This window comes from Sinohyriopsis cumingii, chromosome 5, assembly GCF_028554795.1.
Source record: "Sinohyriopsis cumingii isolate HCF-2022 chromosome 5, ASM2855479v2, whole genome shotgun sequence".
NCBI lineage: Eukaryota > Metazoa > Mollusca > Bivalvia > Unionida > Unionidae > Sinohyriopsis > Sinohyriopsis cumingii.
Window position 1 is genome coordinate 14,687,158 of NC_142965.1, and position 23,443 is coordinate 14,710,600.

The window sequence follows — 23,443 nt, forward strand, 5'->3', positions numbered from 1 at the left end:
GTGTATGTATGTATGTGTGTATGTGTGTATGTGTGTGTGTGTGTGTGTGTGTGTATATGTATATGTATATGTATGTATGTATGTATGATTTCGTTATGATATTTCAGTACCAATAGAAAAGTGAAGACAGTTTCATATGTCACTTTGTTATGTATATTTAATTTAATTGTTTGTTTGTTAGTTATTTTATACATCATTTCATTACATGCTATTGTAATGTGAAACATTTAAAACTGAGTTAATTTCTGCTTGACCGGATTTACTTTTTTATTTTATTCATTGTAAACAATTAATACATAGCTAAACTATTATCCCTGTGTATGGACTTAATATCAGGATCAATTTTAATAAAAGAAGTAAATATGTTTATTTGGGACTAAGTTTTGCAATTTCCTGAGCGTTTTGATCCATGTAATTTTCTTGAGGATTTTAAACATTCTAGGTGCGAAAACGTTCACACGCGTAAACGTACAGACTAGAAACCTCGATCACCCGCCTATCTCGACTGTCATCGCTCTTCAGTGCAAAGCCAATCCAGGATCTGGGAATAGTAAACAAAGTGAAAATAATGAGCCCCAAATTTGAAGATGAAAGGTTCTCAAAACATTGACTGAGATATCTTAAATTCTTCCTGAAAACAAAGCATGCAAATTCACGTCGAGTGGGAAAAAGTCAAATTTGTCTTAATTAAGCAAAGTTTTCAGGTAAATTTATATACATAATCACGTGATATTTTTGACGTCACGCACTTTAGCGTGATAATCTCAATGATGCAATCACTTACCTTACTCAAGGGAAAGACCGACATGCGTCTGCTAAGGAAAGAATCTGCAAATAGTACATTTCCAACAGATTCTTTTTTTATATTGACATGTGCACGTTTTTTCAGATAAATTCTAGGAGGACCAAGACAAATAGACTACAAGTGACTAGAATTCATTCGATGACAAATACGCTACAAGTGCCTGGACCTCATTTGACATATAATTAAGGCTCGAATGAGCTCCATTCATTACTATTTTTCCTTATCAGAATATTGTGTTTATTCCTGGTTCTTTTATAATTTAGCTTTATCTATTAAAGTTCCGTTCTATGTACAAGAGATATAACTATCAACACAAACAAAACCTGTGTGTAAGAGATCATGTATGATATACCATACGATATCACCAATTAACATGATATCAGTATCGGAAATATCCTCCAAGACCTTAACTACAGGGTATTAATGTTGGGTTCCGTTGACACTCTCTTATAAGTCGAGTCAAACTGCAAATAACAAAGATCCTGATCTGTTGTTGCATAATGCGACAGCAGATCAGGGTCTATGTTGTTTGTTCTACTGATTACTCCTAACAAAATGCACATACCCAAATCTGCAATCTTCCAGCGCATTATGCGACGGGATATTTGGGTCTGTGCAGTTTGCTGTTGGAATAGTCTTATAAGCGAGTAAAGACAGTTTATGGAATTAATACTTGTATATTGTATATAAGCAAATGCTGGAAATGTATGGGATAATAATTATTCTATTTCATTATGGTCCTGTTTCACATTTTGTTGTTTTCATTTGCAATGTGAACTAAAATAATGAACCCTATAAGGTCAGAACTTAACTAACCATCATGTGGAGCTATTGTTGTTGATTAAAACAAAAGCAACAATGGATATTTCAACTTCCTCTGATAACATCATTTTGAATCAAATATATTGTTCACTTCATTCCAAAATTGCCTAATTTTACAGTCACAACGTTTTGTACAATATTGTATTGTCAAATTTAAAATAAAGTACGGCTCAGGGCATTGTCAACTCTGAATGAGTATGTATGCATGTATGTATGTATGTATGTGTGTGTGCGTATGTGTGTGTGTGTGTGTGCGTATGTATGTATGCATATGTATGTATGTATGTATGTGTGTGCGTATGTATCTAGGTAGCTAGGTAGTTAGGTATGTATGTATGTATGTAAGAGGTAAGTACGTACTTTTGTATGTACGTACGTTCTTTCTTTTTTTTTGGGGGGGGGCACCAGACAGATGCCCCCCCCCCCCATCCTAGCCAAAGCTGTAAATGGTTTATGTGTATTTGTTGCCCCCAAAGGTGTGTTGTTTGTATATTTTATCTCTAATTTGGAATTTAAATTTTTGTTTAGAAATTTAGAGCGGGGTATTTCTAAGTTCCTAATGTGTCTTTAGGGTTGTTTCTCCGAGAGTGATTTCTGTCATCCTCTCGGAAATCCTTCACTAGTGTGTTATCGACCTGGCTAGGGTCTCCTATGTCCTGTGTTTGCTATGTGTGTGTGCTATGTGTTCTGATTGCTATAAATGTTTCCATGTTAGGACAGCCGCTATGCCGAATTTCAAGATCCCAGTTGTCATAGCTTTCCCCTGTTTATAATACATCGGGAATATTTGTTTAATTTTGAATTTTGACGATGAGTAGTAGTATGTATATTAATTTAAAACCCTATTGGTTTTTGTGTGTGACCTATATTCCGCTCTTGTATAACAATAAGATACGGCTGTGTTCGGGACGGGGTTCATACTTTTTTAATTTGGTAGTATGTGTATTAATTTAAAACCCTATTGGTTTTTGTGTGTGACCTATATTCCACTCTTGTATAACAATAAGATATGGCTGTGTTCGGGACGGGGTTCATACTTTTTTAATTTGGTAGTATGTATATTAATTTAAAACCCTATTGGTTTTTGTGTGTGACCTATATTCCACTCTTGTATAACAATAAGATACGGCTGTGTTCGGGACGGGGTTCATACTTTTTTAATTTGGTAGTATGTGTATTAATTTAAAACCCTATTGGTTTTTGTGTGTGACCTATATTCCACTCTTGCATAACAATAAGATACGGCTGTGTTCGAGACGGGGTTCATACTTTTTTAATTTGGTAGTATGTGTATTAATTTAAAACCCTATTGGTTTTTGTGTGTGACCTACATTCCACTCTCGTATAAGAATATGATATGGCTGTGTTCGAGATGGGGTTCATACTTTTTTTAATTTGGTGTACTTCTCCCATCTCGAGCAGGTCCATCTTTTGAAATTGATATTTTATGCCAAAAAGCCAAAATTATTCTTCCCTTTCGGGGTGTAACAAAAAAAATATATATATATATATAAGTGGGGGATTGGAAACCCCACCTTAATTCCTAATAACTATGATCTGACCACAGGCTCTTATGGTTGATATGTTATAGTTACTAATTTCATATAACGTATTTTTAGTAAAAATTCCATCCAGGAATAAAATATTTTGTTTTTTGTATGGATTCATTTTCTTAATTTCACTTATAACTTTTAGACGATTAGTTTGTGTTTTTGAACATTGTACCATTACATAATATTTAGAGAAGGGTCCTATTTTACACAGTGGACATCTCGGCGGTACTCTAACCAAACGCCGTCTCACTGCGGCCTCTCCTGTCAACCATGCATTATGCATGTATTTGAAGCAGAGGCTTTGAATTTTTAGCGATCCTAATTTCGTCAAATTTTCCATGCCCTATTCCAGTCTACATATATATTTTCTTTTTCTGTTGTACTTTTAATATTTTTTGTAGCTTCATCCCTAACCCAGTTATGTCAATTTTTCTTCTAAACCCCATAATTCCTATTTATCTCTGTATTTCAAGATTATTTCCTTAATATTCCTAAACGGTCTAGATATTTCTAAACGTTTGGTTAATTTGTTATTCTTGTATATATCTTCCCTATTTCTAATTGAGAATCCATAACGGTATATATAGTTACCTTCCCATGGACTCATCGGTGTTGCTCTTATCCTCTTAAAACGGTTTATTGTATTCGCTAATTTAATCAAGATGGGGCTGTGGAGTGCTACCCCACCCCTCTCTTTAGGCTTATGTAATATTTCTTTGTTTATGTAATGAAGTTTAAAATCCCATATGTAGTCAATTATAGATTTATCTATTGTTTTTAAATTTCATTGCTTATGTCTATTAATTTTAAGATATAGTTCATATGCACATACATATACGTTTTTGCTACTTGTACCCAATCCATCAAGCACAGCGGCGTAAGAGCCCAGATTTTCACATTATGTTCGATGGCTTCTATTATCTTCCAACAGTTTGCCGTCTCTGCATTTTCTGCAAAGAAAATTCCTAATGCTTTGACCTGCTTCTTAATTAGATGTGAGGGGAGCCCTGAGTGGTTGCCCTTCCAGTTTCCTATTTTAAGCATCTCAGTTTTATCATGATTAATTTGTGATCCCGACGCTTTCCCAAAATTATCAAATTCTTTGGTCAGGTACTTAAAGGAGTTAGCATCCCTTATAAAGTTTGTACAATCGTCTGCATGTTGCAGCATTTTCCCTTCATCCTTTATGTTCGGTACTTTGATGCCTTCAGTCTCTGTGTTTAGTTGAATTTTCCTACTTAGAATTTCAATTGCTATTACGTATAATAGCATAGATAGTGGGCATCCTTGCCTCACTGATCTTTGAATTTCAAATTTATCTGTTCTCGCTCCATTGACCTGCACTCTGGAAGTTATTTTAGTGTACAGGATTTTAGTCCATTTTAGGAAATTATTTCCCAAGCCAAATTTGGCTAGTACTTTTTGTAAGTAGTTATGTTCTAATCTGTCGAATGCTTTTTCTTGGTCAAAAAGTACCATGGCAGCTTTTTGTCCAGTGTCTTTTATATGTTCTATAACGGTTGTAATGCTAAGTATATTATGCTGAATATCTCTTCCTTTCGGTCCGCATGTTTGATTGGTATTTATTATGTTCCCCATTCCTTTTTTTATCCTATCTGCTAAAATTTTACTTAATATTTTGTAGTCCGTGTTAAGGAGGGAGATGGGCCTCCAGTTTTTAAGGCCCTCCCTATCTCCCTTCCCTTTATATATTAATGTTATGACCCCTTCCCTCATACTGTTCGTCATTGTATCATTTCTTAGTAATATATTATTATATAAACATTCTAGGATTGGCGACAACTCACCACAGAACTTCGTATAGAAGTCCGTGGTGAGTCCATCTCCTCCTGGAGATTTCCCTTTTGAGAGGTTCCGGATACTTTCTAGTATTTCCTCTTGCGAAATAAATCCATCACATAAGTTATGTTCTGTTGGATTTTTTTCGCATTCAATGTCTTTTAAGTATTCATCAATTTTATTATCCTCAATTTTTTGGGAAGTATATAATTGGGCATAGTAATTTTCAATAGGTTTTAAAATTTCTTGCTTATCAGTTGTAATTTTATCTCCCTCTATTTTTAAAGCATTGCTTCCCCCCCCCCCCCTTTTAATTTCTTCCCTTTTGTAAAGTCCTTCCGCTTTCTTATAAATTTGTGAAAATTTCCCCGCCCTTAATTCTTTGCCCTTTATTTTCCCTTCATTTATTTGGTTTAATCTATCATTTAATTTTTTTGAAAGTATTACTGGGTTATCTTTTCTCAATTGTAGCTCAATAGCCTCCTGTTCAAGTTTGAGTTTCATACTTATCATTTTTGTATATTTTATTGTTTTATTTTTAATGTTATTTTTTAAGACCTCCCACTCTTTAATTATATCCCTATTCCCTTTTTCAACTGTGTTGTTTATCAATTTTTTTATTTCTATAATAAATTGGGGATCTACTCACAGTTTATCATTAAATTTCCATAATCCTTTTCCCATTTTCTTTCATTTGATATTGTGATTTATATATATATATATATAAGTTTATGGTCTGAGATCTTAAAATCTAATATCTTTGCTTTTTTATACATTTTTTCATTGTAATTAGTACATAAGAATTTATCAATCCGACTTCCTTTATTTTTTTTATGCTCAAGAGTAAATTCTTTTCGTGGCATGTTTAAAATCTGGTATATGTCTGTGAGTTTATGTGTATTTGCAAATTCTCTCATTATTATTTTACAATTCATATCATTAGTAGTTAACTCCCCTTCCCTATCAATGTTATCACCAACCCAGTTATAATCTCCCCCTATTATCACATTTTCCATATTGTATTTTTCTAAGTGTTTGGATAACTCCTTTATAAACTCATGTTTCTTATAATTCTTTGCGGGTATGTATACATTTATAAGGTGTGTTTTCTCAATTTTAATATGGATCATCCTACCTTTAAAAACTTTTCCTTCTTCTATTCTTTCCCAATTAACTCCCGGTTTATTTTTAATCAATATGGCTACTCCCCCTTTTATGTCCTCACCTATATAGTCATTTTTTATCAATATTCCATTTAAGTAGCTTTCACAGTAAGCTTTAACCTCATCTGTGAATCCATTATGGGTCTCTTGAAAAAATATGATATCATATTTTAAATTTTTACTAAATTTAGAAATTTTGTCCTTATTTATCCCATTTACGTTAATAGATAGAATATGGAAGTTGGATCCCTCCATTTCTGCTTCTCCAGGTTGTCGCATTTATATCCTAGATGTTTGAGTTTATATCTCATATTCTTATTTTAAGTTAGGTTGAAGGGGTGGTTTCCCCCTCCCCCATGGTGCTATTTGTATTGTACTGTGATGTCTCCATTGTGTCACTATTGTCATTGTCATTGTCTGCCTGAGCTGTAGTGGTTCCCGCATTTCCTGTCTCATTTTCCGTATTCTCTGTCATTATCGTGCTCCTGGTTTCTTCCGTACTCCCGTTTTCAGAGTTTGTATGTATGTACGTTCGTACGTACGTATGTATGTTTGCATGCACGCACTCACTTACACACGTACGTACGTGTGTGTATATGTAGGTAGGTAAGTAGGTAGGTAGGAAGGTAGGTATTAATTTTCATGTTCTTCTCTATTTATCGATCAATCTGAATATCTCTTTCTGTGTATAATGTCTTTTCTGTAGAGAAATATAAAGAACTATTATGTAGATATATACTTTCGTATTTAAGCCATTGTTGTACAATCATTGTCTCTTACATATGACTGTATGACTTTTTTTCCTTTTTCTTCAAAAGGTATCGAGTAGTCATCCAGCGTTTCTTTCGAATGAATCAGAATGTATAAAATCTTCTAGAATTCCCTTTTTTTTCCAATAGACTTAATTTCACGATTTTACTTGCCGAAAATATTTCCCCGAGGCATTCAGGTTTTCATTTTTGTACGAGAAAGGCGGTCCGGATACAGTGGTATGTAGTATCTTCTGCATTACAACTCCTTCTATCCCTCCATCTGTGTTTATATGCTGGACTGGTTCCGTTTTATCGTCTTTGCTACTACATTTATTCATTGATTTGTAATTGTGTATGGTAATTATATTTATATTTGTCTGTGCGTTGCATATATATATATATATATATATATATATATATATATATATATATATATATATATAATAATAATAATAATAATAATTTGTTTTTTTGTCGCGCTCTATGATTTAAGGACACACGGTACTAATGGTATAGAAAAATGGGAACCAGTTTGGAAATGGCTGGACCTAAAATAGAGTATATATGGGTTAGGCTGACCAGGAGTGGTTAATAATGTAAGTTATGTTTTATGAAAAAGAACCTTTTGAGAGCTTATCCTAGTAGTAAGTGAAACAAACAGAGACATTATTTTATTGATGGAATTTCAGTCCTTTAACAGTCTTGAGTTTGGAACACTCATTGCTAAAATTAGCACCTGACTCTTTGGTGCGGAATTGAAAGCACATGTTTCAAACACATGCAGGTCCAGAAAATGCCGCGGCTCATATCCTTTCCTCCACAAAGAAGCTGACATCCAGGTTTCATCTATACTGATAAATATAGGTTTGATCATGAGCACTCAGAAATTTTAAGTTATTGAACTTTTAATATCATGGTGTTTGCAAAGGTTTACTATGGGAACTGAAGTAGTACCGTGAGTCCTTAAGAGGGAACGCGCCTGCGGTTGGAAAGAAGTTGTATCACAAACATAAACAGAGACGCAATAATGTCGTCATTTATAAACAAAGCCTGTGGAAAACACCAGTAGTTTAGGAAAAACCACACAAGACTAATAACTTCTAGGCAATCATGTAACTTCGTATATTATCTTCTGTATGGTATATCATGTATTTTGTTTAAATTCGTACATAACACCTGTTTTTCCCATTCAGATATGTGCTGTCACACACGTAAAAGACAGTGAAAACACGACTCAATTCCGATTTATTTAATTAAATTTTACGTCATGCTAAGTTATCATTTTGAAGAAATGTCATATGTACAAGTCAAGAATAAAGGTTATTGAATGTTACTCCTCTATCCCATTCACAGTTGAACATCCACACAGAAAATGAATGAAAATGCGCTAAACGTCTTGTTAATGCGATCGTACCTTGAATTCCCCTGCACCAGTAAATAGTTCAATCCAGTATCAAATTTCTTGACCCAGTGTAATGCCGAGCTGTCTTTGTAAAAGTCCAAAACGATCGAAATTTTTCGTCTGTAAATTTTGTTATGACAATTAATATGCGGATCACCCAAACATTACGATTGAACAAACTTTGTTTTAACTATATTACGATTGAATTTTTAAAATAAAATTAGTTTTTAAATTTATATCCGTAAATGAGCTTACATGACCTGATTGACTTTTACCATATCCTGAATGCTTTGGACCCTAATTGAGCGTTTTTCGCAGATAAATACAAATTTCTAGACAAGACGAACAATAAACACAAAAAAAGCTTTGAGATTACTAAGGTTACACAACTATTTCTACTGGAATGAAATTGTCAAAATGTTTTGTTTCGTCTTGTTGTCTTCATTTGACGGATGATGTTGTGTATATATTTTTTATCAGCCTAAAAATGGATGAATCATATCGCCACATGCTGTTTTATGTAAATTTGTCTAGCTGAAAATTGTATCCCATATATTTCATTTGTTTTAATAGTAATTATAGGCAGCGACTAACTAATGAGCAAAATGAAAAATATATTTAAATGTAAATGTGATGGCTGGAAAAAAAGACGATTTTATTTGCACATGTTTGTCTTTTTCAAGTCATCTTGATTAAAGGCCGCTTGGTTTCAATGTTCTAAGGCAGCGTATCCAAGTATCCAATAAGATTCCTTTGCTTTCCTGGTTTCAGAATTCCAGTTGGAGTTGTGTGCAATTGCAATTAGTCTTACATATATATATATCACGCACCTGAAGACAAATACCTACAAAGATATAATGTAATTTCGTCATACTAAATCGTTCTACGGAAACATTGCAAGTCTTGAATCACGTTAAAAATATATTCTTACTGCGGCAAAATGTAACACATTTTTCGGAAAACGTTTGTATATTACCAGTTTAGTTCAACGTATAAAGTTATGTAGTGTTGCATGTTGTTTTTTTCTTCTTCTTTTAAAAGAGCTATGTACCTAAGGATTGGATTATAAACAGTTATCTTTTAAACATAGGTATGCTTGAAACTATAATTTTCTTTAGCAGCACAGCCATTGTTGGCCCGCTCTCTTAATGTTCAGAGCAAGTATGTACTCTTACTTTCCTTGAACATAATTAGAAAGACCGAAAAAAAGACGAATAATTTTAACTGTTCATCTTTTGTTCACAACGTTCAAGAATGCTGGCCTTGCTTGCTTCAATATATCAGTCCATAAGTTGAATTTGGGCCGACATAGTCTGGCAGTCTGTGCTCAGTTCATAAGCTGAATTTGGGCCGATATGGCCTGGGCACTCTGTGTTCAGTACACAAGCTGAATTTGGACCGATATGGCCTGGGCACTCTGTGTTCAGTACACAAGCTGAATTTGGGCCGATATGGCCTGGGCACTCTGTGTTCAGTACACAAGCTGAATTTGGGCCGATATGGCCTGGGCACTCTGTGTTCAGTACACAAGCTGAATTTGGGCCGAAATAGTATGTCAGTCTATGTTCAGTCCACAATCTGAATTTGGGCCAGCATGGTCTGCTCAGTCTATGCTCAGTCTACAAGCTGAATTTGGGATGACTTGTTTGGGCCGACATATTCTGGCAGTGTATGCTCAGTAGCTGATTTTAGACATACCGACAAAAAAAAACAATTTTAGATATACCTTAAAACCTGCAATTTTATTATGGTTCCATGTGGCTATGTAGACTGGTCAATTTTAACACACATTTAGCAGTTATATGTTAATGTCACTCTCATTATTTAGTTCAGCAATTCAAGCCCTGGAGAGAAGACTTACAAAAATGGTACTAACAGCTGCCTCGCTTGGCGCTCAGCATTAAGAGGTTAGTCTTAGGACTGGTCGGCCTGGTGCCAGGATAATGTGACTGGGTGGGACATGATGCTACATGTTGCGGCATGATGCCCCAGTGCAAGACATCACTATAAACTGTCACATTGCAGACATCGTAGCAATATGATGAAAAATTGTTAAAGCTACGTTAAAAATCCAAATCACACACACACACACACACACACGCCCTGGGGAGGAAAAACATAAATTCTTTTATACTGGAGAAAGAGTGACGGCAGAGTTTTGAACTATTCTGTGCATTCATAGTGTATCCTGAGATTCAAGAAGTACACGAGAAAGCGTGTCAGTAAATTAGTTCCCAGCACAAAGAGTTATTAATTCCTTACACTGATAGTTCTCAGTAGTAGTGAACAGTTTCAGCTTTAATACTTCAGATATCCCTCTTAACGACGGTTGAAAGGTGTAATGATAGAAAACACCATGTTCGGCAGCTGATGATGTAGATAATGATGATGATGATGATGGATATATAGCGATACTTTGAAGAAAAAAATAATCAGAAAACACTGTATTCAAGTGATGTAGCATGGAACTTGTTGAAATAGGATGATTTTGTCATACAAATTGATCCCTTTAAAAAGACAGCAATGTGATTTTAAACATTTCGAAACAAATATTAATATTAATACCTGCCAAGAAAAAACTGTTTAGTAGTAACATCGCATCGTGTGCGTTAGTCATGCTATGGTCTTAAACAAAACAACAGAACAAAAATCATAACCAACTAGTTCAACAAATAATTTATTTTCGATGAATACAAAATGAACATTTAAAGGGAACTATTATGAATTAAATCCCAAAAGTATATTTTCACTCACCGTTATGCCAGCTGGACACACTTGACGATTTGTTTCTCGCATAGTGCTTGCACTGAGCAGGGCAGAAATACGTTCCTGGCCTGTTCCATGACAGAGGCGGTAATTTTAAAGCTCATGGAAGGAAAATGGGCTGATATCAAAAACGCTTCACAAGGTCACGCTTACATTGCAGCTATAGTCCTTCAACTTTCTCTTTAATGACCATGACAAGGACGTACGGCCACTACGGGAACCGCTCCAACTCCAGCACAGTCTCAGTAACCTCATCGATCCTTTCAAAATGGGGATCAGAAAATCAGAAAAGATACCCTCCCTCCATCATCAGACTGGGAAACATTCAATCAGACCCAAAACATTTTTAAAGCCACGGTTCTCAAATATCAATGTGGATAAAAGCCAAAGAGAAGATAATCATTTTCTTCTCAGTTGCTCTTCACGCCATTAGATATCGATCACTCATTGTCAATACCGAAACATATATAGCTTTCACATACAGCAGAGATGGCTGCTTACTAAATTTAATGTTATATATTCCCTTCTGGAACCTGAACACAGACACTTACAGGGAAGATATATGCAATATAGTGAGACGACAGTCCCACATCGCTATATGCCACAGATTAGAGTCATTGACCTCAGCTCTTATTACGTACCCACAAACACGCTTAGTGCCAACCATTTTGAAGGTTTCAGTTGTACAAAGAATTGAAAGCGGCCTGAGAAATCTTTCCTACGTTCGTCAGCGGATCTCATCATTCCGGGTCCTTGAGACCATTACAAATGGTACCGTCGTCCCAATGGTGAATAAAGCTTTCCCCGTAGAAGCAAACAGGTCCTAGTTTCCGAATATATGAGATCGCATCTCTGTGAATGAGATAACCGCTGTTGTATATAAGCCAGTTGTTTTTGTACAGGAATAATGTCGGGTCGGAGTACCCACCTATGTCATCGTATTAGTAGTTTTGTGGATTCTGACACAGTCAGCGTTATGTATTGCATTACAATATTCTGGAGATGGAGGTCACAACGAAAGCATTTCCCTATTGGCAGAAGATACTTTATAGAAAGGGCTTGCTCACTAGTGAGTTTTCCTAGAGCGCAAGTAGTACCAAATCTCCAGACCTACGCTTCAGTTCTTTAAGATGGTGTGATCAAAGACATATTCACTTAAACGTTCGTTGTAAGATTTAGTTTATTAGCGTACTCGTGGTTCAGAAATAATCGAGTAATTCAGATCACTTGATCCCTCTGTATTTAGGTGAGTATGTACCAGTTGGGATGTACTACTAAAGGATTTAGTTTATTAGCGGACTATTTGCTCTGAAATAGTCAAGTAATTCAGATCACCTGATCCCTCTGTATTTAGGTGAGTATGTACTAATTGGGATCGACCACTAATGGATTAATTTGTAACGAGGTAAATGCAAAACTCCCTACTTTGGTTCTCCAGTCCCGGATTAAAAAACCTGGTTAGTCAATGGTCATTCCTCAGATTGGAACGGTTTAGGCTCTAACGCTTTTACTATGACAGAGCCATGAAAAACGAGGGAACTGGAAGCACCATCATATTCTGATTGCTCCCATCAGGTGCGGGAAAACTCCAGGATAAATGACTTATTAAATCTGGCATTGGAAATGACCAGGAACATCGTAACCTTTCATTGCCTGCTCAAGCGGCCTCGTCGGAACCAATAAACCTACGTTTTTGGTACAACTTACTCATATATTGACGTCCTCTGAAAGATAATGACACGAAACTTTTCTGATATTTATTTTTAGTCAAGCAGCAACCTTGATTCTTCTGAATGCTATACTTAATATACCACCAATCATATGAAGGGTCCAACGCAGGTGATGAAATGATCAATGACCTGTGACCTAACATTAAAGTGTACTCCCGTAATAGTTTTTCATAGTCAGCAACATTTGGAACCTCCTGCAAAGTCATATATGCCTTTTCATTACAGTTTTGAAGATATCAAGGCCAATATTTCAATTTGTAGCTTGCTGTGATGATAAATTGATAAAACTATCGGCTACTAAATACAAGTTTCCCAAGAAACTTCTTGATATATACAACAAAAGTACTTTGTTTCCTATATAGATGTAGAGATTATATCTTACGCCAAGTGAACTTCGGAAAAAGTCACTGCAACCAATTGAGACAATCCACAGTAAATTTAAAGCCTGAACAGTAACACTCCAAGAATACAACAGACACGCTACTAAAGTCTGGTCCACAACAAAGTGAAGGCATACGGGAGATTACCAAGACATCCTCACCCCAAGTTTAGAAGAATATTCTACAACAACATGGTAGCCGCCCACCTTACCATAAACCCAATTCAGCTCGTAAGGCTTGCTTCTGCTGCAATGTGCGTTCTTTATATCAGCAAGCATTACGTGTACAATTTATACTACGGCAACATCAAAAACAATACAGTGAAAAGACACGTCTGCTGTAAACATACACCCACAGCCCACAGCTTTCTGATGCAGATCGAGACGCCAGACATCCACGCCGATAGTTTTGAAGACGCAAACATGTACGAACTGGGCAACTTACTACAATATAGTTCTTTACTTAGCATGAAAAATGAAACGGTCACAAGCCAGTTTAAAGACGACAGTAAATGCTAGGTCATAACATAAATTTCATAGGCCTTCGTCCAAACATGTGCATCATGCTCAGAGAAGAGGATAGAAAACCCGCAAGACAAAAGGAGTGGCAATGACCAACATGGATTAAAACTTGAAACACGGATATTATCTGGAATGTCTTACTCAGATAAGAGAAAAGCTAACTTGGCCGCACATAAGACAATAAAAATATGTTGTTGTGCGCATAGACAAGCTGCCATTGGCGGCTACGTTAAGACTTTGGGAGAAAATGGTTATCATCAGGCATTATCTGAAGCTACAATAGGACAAAACGTCTGAAAAAATTGATTACTCAGCGGATAAATGTCCCAATTAGGGTCATGTGCACTTGTTAACTGCATCTTGATGAGAGTGGGGCGAAATAGCAACATAGTTCTCTAAATGGAACTATATCAATGGAACCGCTCTATCAGTCAGTTTCCTTGTGATTGTAAGGCTAATGAACTCCTACATATCAGCCCTATCGCAGTAGTCAGGCATATCTATTAAGGCATAAAAGAATCAGGTGGGATATCTGCCGCAGTAGACGTGGTCTTCATCGTACACTGTGCGGCGTCCTGCAGACGTTGGGACTGGTTCATTCTTTTCCCCTTGAGTGAGTATCTCTATAGACCTTCTTTCTGTTATACGTACTATAAAGTCTACCATCACTTTGGCAGCTCTGAGATCTTCTACATCAGCCGAGTAGCATACTCAGTGGATTCTTGTTGATATTATCTGCATATCACTTACGTTTTCAAAGATTCTAGCTCTCTTTACACGAACAGCCCTACGTTCTCGTAAAGCGGAATCATGAGTTTCAGAGGTTTCTTTTCATTTCGCGGGTTTTTCTTCCTGTAGCGCAAATGCTCCGGTCGCAATAACTCTTAGCCTCTCAGAAGATTGTGGAGGTCTAATGTACACGCCATATTAAGACTCGTATAGTGCTTTACATTCAGTGGACAGATGATCATAGATGTTATAGGGCATGAGTATGCAGTGTAGCGTAGGGTGCGGATTGCTAATAACATTTATCAGAGACTTATGTGGGTTCACGTTGCAGGTGCAACATTAAGAGTCAGCCTCTGAACTCCGTATACAGAGTGTACATGTTCGAGATGTTCAATAGCATCATTCAATTTCGGATATCTAATTTATATGCTTTCGACAGCTAAGGCATCGCGTGCCGTCATAGATCTACGGTAAAAGCATGACTATAGGATTATTTTCTAGGGATGAGTAGCCCGCGTCTTCGCCACACCTCGCGAGACAAACCGACCAACACCCTTTAGACCTATCAAGTCTCACCCATGCTTCAACACTTAAACAGCCTCAAAAAGTTGACGTAAGGCATTCCTGGATTTTATGATATAGATACCAAAAACCGTTATGGATTACGTATGCAAGTCGCGATTCTCTAACACTAGCAGCACGAGTATGTACAATATATCTATCAAACAGATAGGCATAACTCTCTAACAGGGTGGAGTTATTTTGGTATGGATTCCTGGCTATTATGGAAGGTTATGGACCCCCATGTCAGAGAGAAACCTTGAAGTATAGGAGCGACTATTAGACGTCTGACAATGTGATGACCTTAACGAGTGTTGGCTGCTGATGTTTGCTTGTCAGTACGATAATCATAATGATGGGCTCAAAAAGGCATGATCGCCTGGTGGCACGATAGGTTCATAGAGGGTTGGTACCCAAGAACGAAGCAGGGCCTAGTGGTAAATTAAATGATTGTTACCACCAGAACCAACGGCCAACAGCGAAGCGACTAAAACAATGATAAGGGAGTGGAACTGGAGGCTGATTTCCGGAAGAGAAGCCTCATTTCATATACATATATATCACACTTTTACCTGCATAACGAGAGTGGCATTAGGGTGCGTCATTTAAGCATTAGGCAAGACTTAGAAACCATCTCCACCAATCCAGAGTGTTCTTGGACAGAAACTTCCAATAAATTCACATTATATTTCCAGAAAATGCTAATTGTGACCTAGGTAATGTAGAGTAATTTATAATCTTGTTAAAGTTAGAAATTATTTATTCCTGCAACAGCAAACGGAAATGAGTTTTATCGTTGTGTTCTGTGTTTCATTTGGGTAAAATGTATTTATTCAAATTATTTGCTTACTAGAAATACAAAGTACTCATCTATAATATTCTTGGACAGAAAGATTTACTTTGAATTATATTGAATTCAGACAGTTACACTTTGTATCATATTATTGTGATTAATTGGAAGAATGTTGTACATTATCACACTTTAGGATATTTGTAGGTCAGTACATTCAAGACAACAGGCACATCAACGCCTTCCTCTAATCTTCAATTCCTGAGCATGTTGTTTTCTTTTATAAAAAGAAACTTTTACCCGCTGTTGTAATGATCTGTGTAAAGTCGATAAAATGTTAACCGCTTCGTCAGCATTCTTAATGAAAACAAATTTTGAATTTGTATTAAATATTATCAATCAATATTGAACAAAATGCACTTATTATCAAACTTTGTTTCTGTCAATGAATTATCTTTTCAATTATATCGAGAAATGTGTACATCATCTCTTCATTCTATAACCTATGAGAAGTATCCAACAATTTGATAAACTAAAACAGACCAAACGGGAGAGAGAACATCACGCCAAAATTGTTCTATCGGATCCATTGAAAGCAACATTTTCTTGTAAAGGTAATACAAAATATCATAGTTCTATGTAATTATCCAAAACGATATATCTCGCTACATGCAGTTTCGAAGCCTTAACTTCCCACCATTAAAATACGTTTATTTAGCAAGTTACATCTCGTACATTTACATAAGTTGCATTATCATATTTTTTATTTTAGTTATGTCTCCTTATTTGTTTCTCTCTTATTTTCAGCAGTTCTGATATGCATCTGTTCTCGGCCATGAGCTTGTTGTTGTGCCAATTATGTGGTGTGCTTGCTCTCGAAGAGGGAAACATGAGCAAGACCACCCTGGGGAATCATGACATTTATGCTTCCGAAGAAGAGAAACCCTGTAATGTAACTATTCAAAACAAAACTGGAATATATATGCAAGTCAAGTTTACCGAGTTTGACCCAGATGTGGCCCATTTCACACTTGTGTTTCCACGGAATTCCAGTGTCACATGGAATGATGGGGCTTTGCAACCATTGCGGTGGATCTGGTATTTTAAGGAAGACCGCAACAGCGTTCCCTTCATAAAATGGCATGTTGACTACACCATCCTCTCATTCGGCATTTTAGACACGAAAGCTCTTCCAGAGAGCTGGGTTGCATTTGATGTTGAACCTCCAAATTGCTCTATCAAAATTGGAAGCGCAAAATCTGATCTGGAAATAGCTTATGCTTTCAGTAACATGACACGTACTTTCCTTCAGCCCCTGAATGTAAAATATCAGAACAGTTACTGGTGCTTTGCTGCCGAAATTCCTGGAGCTAAGGACACATATTTGTATAAACTTGGAATTCATTTCGGGTATCCCGTGGAGATTATGACCTATAATTGCTGCTACTCTTACTTTTCTTTTACAGACGAAAGACTGGTTGTTAATTGTTCATACAAACAGAGTGAGACGATGCATGACACCACATCTGGACCATACATCTTGGGATTGATTCTTTTCTGCTACTTCCCTATTCTGCTGCTCAGCTTGGCTTCAAGCATTTCAGATACAACTAACGCAAGAAGTGACAAATGCATCTGGACGCGCAATGGATATGTCTCTCTGGACCATAATAAAGACCAAGACAACATTTATTTTGATCATAATGCGCAAACCTATTTTGTGTATCTGGATAAAAATAGTCCAATAAGCTTAACCGCCATTTTGTGTGGGTTATGTGGACTAGGCAACCGATTCCCCAGGCTTGCGTCACGTTTAAGAAGAACTCTCTTCGTACTTTTTTGTCCAGTCCTGATATACATAAAGCTTATTTTCTATAGCAGTTTGCAAAAGGAAACAACTCTTGAGCTAATCAACCATGGCGTTCCAGTGAACTTTCTCAGTATGCTAGGTGGGTTTCAAAGAAGTCGTGAATTATTCGTTCCTTTTCTCGGTGGACCTTTTGTCTTAATTACTCTGTTTTACACAATAGCCGTTGTTCTTGTCATCTTCCCAGAAAATCTGGAAGCAGTTCTGGAAGGTGGAACATCAGATTATGCATGGACAGATACATGCCCCCTTACACTTAGTTTAGATTCAGTTCAGAAGTTTTCTCACGTACAAATAGGAGATGAGTGTGGCTTTGCTAGGATACGTGCATCAATGATAGGCAGATTTTACTGCATTCTAAATCCAAGATTCTGGTCTTACGCCTGCTGTATGTCTCTTGCCAGGTACGGGAGGGTTCTGTCATACGTGAGAATGCATAGTCCAGTATACGTTCGTTACATAGCCTGTATTGTCCTGATACCTATGTTGTTTCTAATATTCTTGACGGAGATCTTACTTTGCCTTCTGTATTACGGAATTCCCCTGCCTTGGTTTATTTTCACAGTATTTACGGCTTTCGGGAACGCTTGGATTCGCATCTATAGAGAACGATTGGGTCTGATGCTGACAAGAATTTCATCTTACTGCACAATTATTGTTGGATATCTACTTCTCGTCCCAGTTTTGTTTTACTTTTCTTATAGCACGATAATGATATTCTCCACTGGCTTCAACTTTGTGGCAGAAATAATTGTATTCGTCTTCATCGCAGTTATTGTCTATCCATCGACTGCTTTCGGATACCTATTCTTTGGGACCGCCCTGTTTTACTATGTATTGAAGCAGCTTCGTGGAATAGGTGAAACCTACTCTGAACTTCTCTCGGATATCGTTGAGGTGCTAATGGTGTTGAAAGCAGAACCTGACCAGTTCCGAGTTGTTGATGGTACACTTATTGTGCCCATGGACAGAAGTAACACCATACAAACGATTCAAATCAATGGATGTAGAATGAAAGTGTTCCAAGAGCAATGGTTTAAAATGAGTAGCACTGTAACGCCGTTCAGTGATTGTTTGATTCATTATAAGAATAATGTTCCAGGTATACCAAATGATTTATTCCGCTATGTTTTGCAGAGGCACAGACCTGTTTTTATCACTGTATTCAAAGCGTTTCTACGCATTGGTCTCACCGTGTTGCTTCTGCTTGGGACACTTAGAATTACGTCATACGCACCCAATTCTTCATCGCAGGTCACAGAGGTCATGCATGTGATTTTCATTGTTATGATTGGATCTCTACCTCGTGCTCTTGAAGTAACCTTCTCTGATTCCAATAAGTCTGTCCTGAAAGAGATTTTTTTGAAAAAGTTAGAATGGACAGTTCTGACATACAAGAGAGATTCCTTCAACGAGACAAAGATGGAGTGTACTACTATATAAAGGTCCTTTGTTGCCTGATACCAACGGTTTCTTTTCGCATCATATTTCTTTTTCCAAGACCTATGACTTTGAAAAATGTAAATAGAAACCTGAAATGACAGTTTGTGTAGGCATTTGGGTGATGAGAAAGATTGGTCTTGCTAAATATTTTAAAAACCGTATAGAGTTTGTGTTTTTCATTATCATAAGGAAAATATTAAAGTGTCATTATCGTCAATGATATTTTTCAAGACACATTTGAATGATTCAATCGACTACACATTTCTTTTAAAAACAATGAGGCAAAATAGAGCGTCCTGAAATGTACACTACACTGTATCAATAAAACAGATGGTTTTAGAGAAAATTGACATGTAAGTCTGTCCAACATCTCTCAGACCTTTTGACCCACTAGACTAGTATATTATGTAAACGCCTAATTCTTAGCATGTAAAATTGTTTACTACTGAATGTCATAATCGTTTTCATATCAAAATGGATGAGTTTTGTTTTTACATCAAAATTACTTTCATCCATGTCTCTATCAATCTCATTCTGTCTCATTTCTTTTCATATCACTGAATGTAAGATTACACTTTCTTTACATATCACTGAATGCAAGATTACCTTTTTTTTCATATCATTGAATGTAAGATTACACTTTCTTTTCATATCATTGAATGTAAGGTTACCTTTTCTTTTCATATCACTGAATGTAAGATTACCTTTTCTTTTCATATCATTGAATGTAAGATTACACTTTCTTTTCATATCACTGAATGCAAGATTACCTTTTCTTTTCATATCACTGAATGCAAGATTACCTTTTCTTTTCATATCACTGAATGTAAGATTACACTTTCTTTTCATATCACTGAACGTAAGATTACCTTTTCTTTTCATATCACTGAATGTAAAATTACCTTTTCTTTTCATATCACTGAATGTAAGATTACCTTTTCTTTTCATATCACTGAATGTAAGATTACACTTTCTTTTCATATCACTGAATGTAAGATTACCTTTTCTTTTCATATCACTGAATGTAAGATTACCTTTTCTTTTCATATCACTGATGTAAGATTACCTTTTCTTTTCATATCACTGATGTAAGATTACCTTTTCTTTTCATATCACTGATGTAAGATTACCTTTTCTTTTCATATCACTGATGTAAGATTACCTTTTCTTTTCATATCACTGATGTAAGATTACCTTTTCTTTTCATATCACTGAATGTAAGATTACCTTTTCTTTTCATATCACTGATGTAAGATTACCTTTTCTTTTCATATCACTGATGTAAGATTACCTTTTCTTTTCATATCATTGAATGTAAGATTACCTTTTACCCCCATGGTATGAAGATCTGTGATAATTCTGCTTGAAACGTTTACATTATAGAGAATTAATTAAATACAGTCGGTTCCACTTAAATGCATATCGCTTAATTGCATAGATTGCTTAATTGCATAGCGAAAGTATGGTCCCGTTTTTCATTGTAAATATACATGAATTCCGCTTAAATGCATACTCCGTTTATATGCATAGCTTGGGTCCGGTCCCGAGGCTATGCATATCAGCGGAGTTGACTGTGTGTATATATATATATATATATATATATATATATATATATATATATATATATATATATATATATATATATATATATTAAAGAAGTAACGTTTTGTTACGGTAGTTCTGTGCACGGTCTTATTATTATTATTATTATAAGACCCTGACATTGAATGTAGTTTGTTTACAGTGTTGCTACTTTTCTCAAGGTGGCACACATACAAGAATATATATATATATATATATATATATATATATATATATATATATATATATATATATATATCATACTGCATATGTATCCATATAAAAACATCTTATTACATCTATCTAAACCATACTATTTATTTTCTCCGAATTAAAATACAGAACATATGAATAAATCTTCAATGAAACAATGGCACTTTGGTAGAATATGCGTGGGGGTGTTTATCAGAGTTTCATTTTTTAAAAAGATGAAAATCAACTTGCTGATTGTAGATATTCATCTTAGGTTCGTTCACAGTTAAAGATAGACGTTTAATTCCTTTAGCATGGAAAAAAAAAGGAATTTGTGTCTCTCTTTGTAACAGGCTACCAATAACACATCAATAGGGAAAACACCATCTCATGAAAGCAATTACGTGGATCATTTTACAATTCGATATGATTCATACGTTGTTTTTTTTTTTTTGTACACTTGCAGTAATTAATTTTGTGCAGAATATTCATTCCTGATATGTTTTTTATTGCAAATTATAAAAAGTAATACTGCAAACAAATGTTTTCTTGTTTTCGTTGTAATCTTCCTTATACCTAACTCTCCTCCTACCTTCCAGGCTTTTAGCAGGGCTGCAAATAGTATGTATGTATGTATGTATGTATATATGTATGTATGTGCGTGTGTGTGTGTGTGTAGAGAGAGAGAGGATTACAAATATACACCAAATAGAACGGAAAGTGATATCCGTGGATTCTACAGGAGAATGGTTGATAATTCTACCACAAACTTTATAGATACGAAAAAAAAGCATTGTCATACAGGTTAGAGAAATTTTAATTCGTACTAATTAACATTCTCTAACCTGTATCATAATAGTATCATATATATATATATATATATATATATATATATATATATATATATATATATATATATATGTGTGTGTGTGTGTGTGTGTGTGTGTGTGTGCGCGCACGAGCGCGTGTGTGTTAACGCCCAAAGTTCTGTGCAGCGTTCTTCTGGACAATTAGTATTTCCTTTAGGAGAAAGCGTATCGATCTCAGATATACTTGCAAAACGCAAGTGATTTTGTTTCAGAAATGTCAGTCCCAGTGAAGTATAGATGTAACCATTTTACATGAGCAGCAGAAGGAATGCGAGAGTGTTGTTGCCTGAAGTTGCTGGCTAGTGGGTATACTTTGGGGGTGGGTGGGTATCTTTAGCTCTCAGCCAGAACTGATATGCTAACCAGTATTTTGGACTCGTCTCAGACGCGAAAGACTAAAATCTGTCTTTCGCGATCAAGATATCACGAGTTATTCGAAGAGGCATACAAAATTAAACAGTCTAACGTTACTCTGCAACAACGAGCACATACTATAGAAAAGTCTGATATTTTATCAAAACAAATTGTCTACATTAATGAATGGAATTATTGCGAGTAGATCGTTGGTAACTTCAGTCCCTACAGCAAAATTCACAGCAAAAGATGCTGTTATTGACCAAGGGCAAGACAGGGGGACAAAGAAACAAATAACGCATCATATCCTGATGGATCCATTTGTACTTGCCGTGACATGGTTAGTGATAAATTCTCAAACACGCGTGGAATAAAAAATTGCAGAACACAGAACAATAAAAGTCACTATCAGTTTTGTGAGTTGACAATATTCACTGTATTGTACGGAAAATCAGGGCATTGAGTCTGCAGTGAGAAAATATTAGGATGGTGCACTTATCTAGTAGTCTCAGAGTCTGCCCTTGAGTGATATCTCTGAAGGCACCGAGTACCACAGTCAACATTCTCGTCCACATTGGTAACTCATCGACTAGTTCTGTTGAGATCATTTCCAACTCGTTCATGTGTACATTAACTGTAGATAAATGTAGGAATCATGTGTTATTGAAGACTCTGGATTTAAGATAAGAAGTACAAATGTGGCTTCAGATAAGGTTTCGCGAGTTCTCCAAGTCTTGAAAGGTCTGTGTGACTTGGTACTTTTTAAACACACCATTCTCTTGACTGATAAGACACAAACAGTCGTATATACTGTTAGTCATAGAGCCCTTTTCCCTCGAATGAAGTCTTGGTTCGTAAGCTGGTAGTTTGTACTTGTGTGATCATTTTAGGGACCTTAAATATAAAACCTCGAAAGACGCTCGCATGTTGCCAATATTAGATGCCGTTGTCGACTGTTATGTGCGAAGTACTTCTCGAAGATGAATCTCTGTTCTGATTATTACCCAGTAAATATAACAGAAGAGAACAAGTACGCGACTGTATTTTCGGTAGGTATTCTAGGATTTTATGAATGAGGTCGTATTAGATTTGGACTCAAAATGGTCCAGCAACAATTTAAAATACTGTATCTTATTTACAGATGATATTCTATTAATTTCCCCTACTTTTGAAGAACGTTTATCCAAGCTGCGAGCTGTTTTCATCGGTTGGGACAATATGGTCTAAAATTACAACCATCCAATTGTCCGTTTTTCATGCTTATCATTGTCCATATCAACTTGAAATCCTGCATAGTAAGTGGGTAATTTCAGATATATTTCTTGATGTTCTTTACATTTGAGGTTTATACCAATAACATCCG

The 23,443-nt window shown here is 35.9% G+C and overlaps 1 protein-coding gene across 1 annotated transcript; it reads left to right on the plus strand.

Moving 5' to 3' along the window:
• Nucleotides 1-7,035: 7,035 nt before the first annotated feature.
• Nucleotides 7,036-20,903, plus strand: LOC149798677 (uncharacterized). Its single transcript, XM_089956964.1, has 2 exons — nucleotides 7,036-7,132; nucleotides 16,582-20,903. The coding sequence occupies exon 2, from the start codon at nucleotides 16,592-16,594 to the stop codon at nucleotides 19,082-19,084; it is 2,493 nt and encodes an 830-aa protein (XP_089813090.1). The 5' UTR covers nucleotides 7,036-7,132; nucleotides 16,582-16,591; the 3' UTR covers nucleotides 19,085-20,903.
• The last annotated feature ends 2,540 nt before the right edge of the window (nucleotides 20,904-23,443 follow it).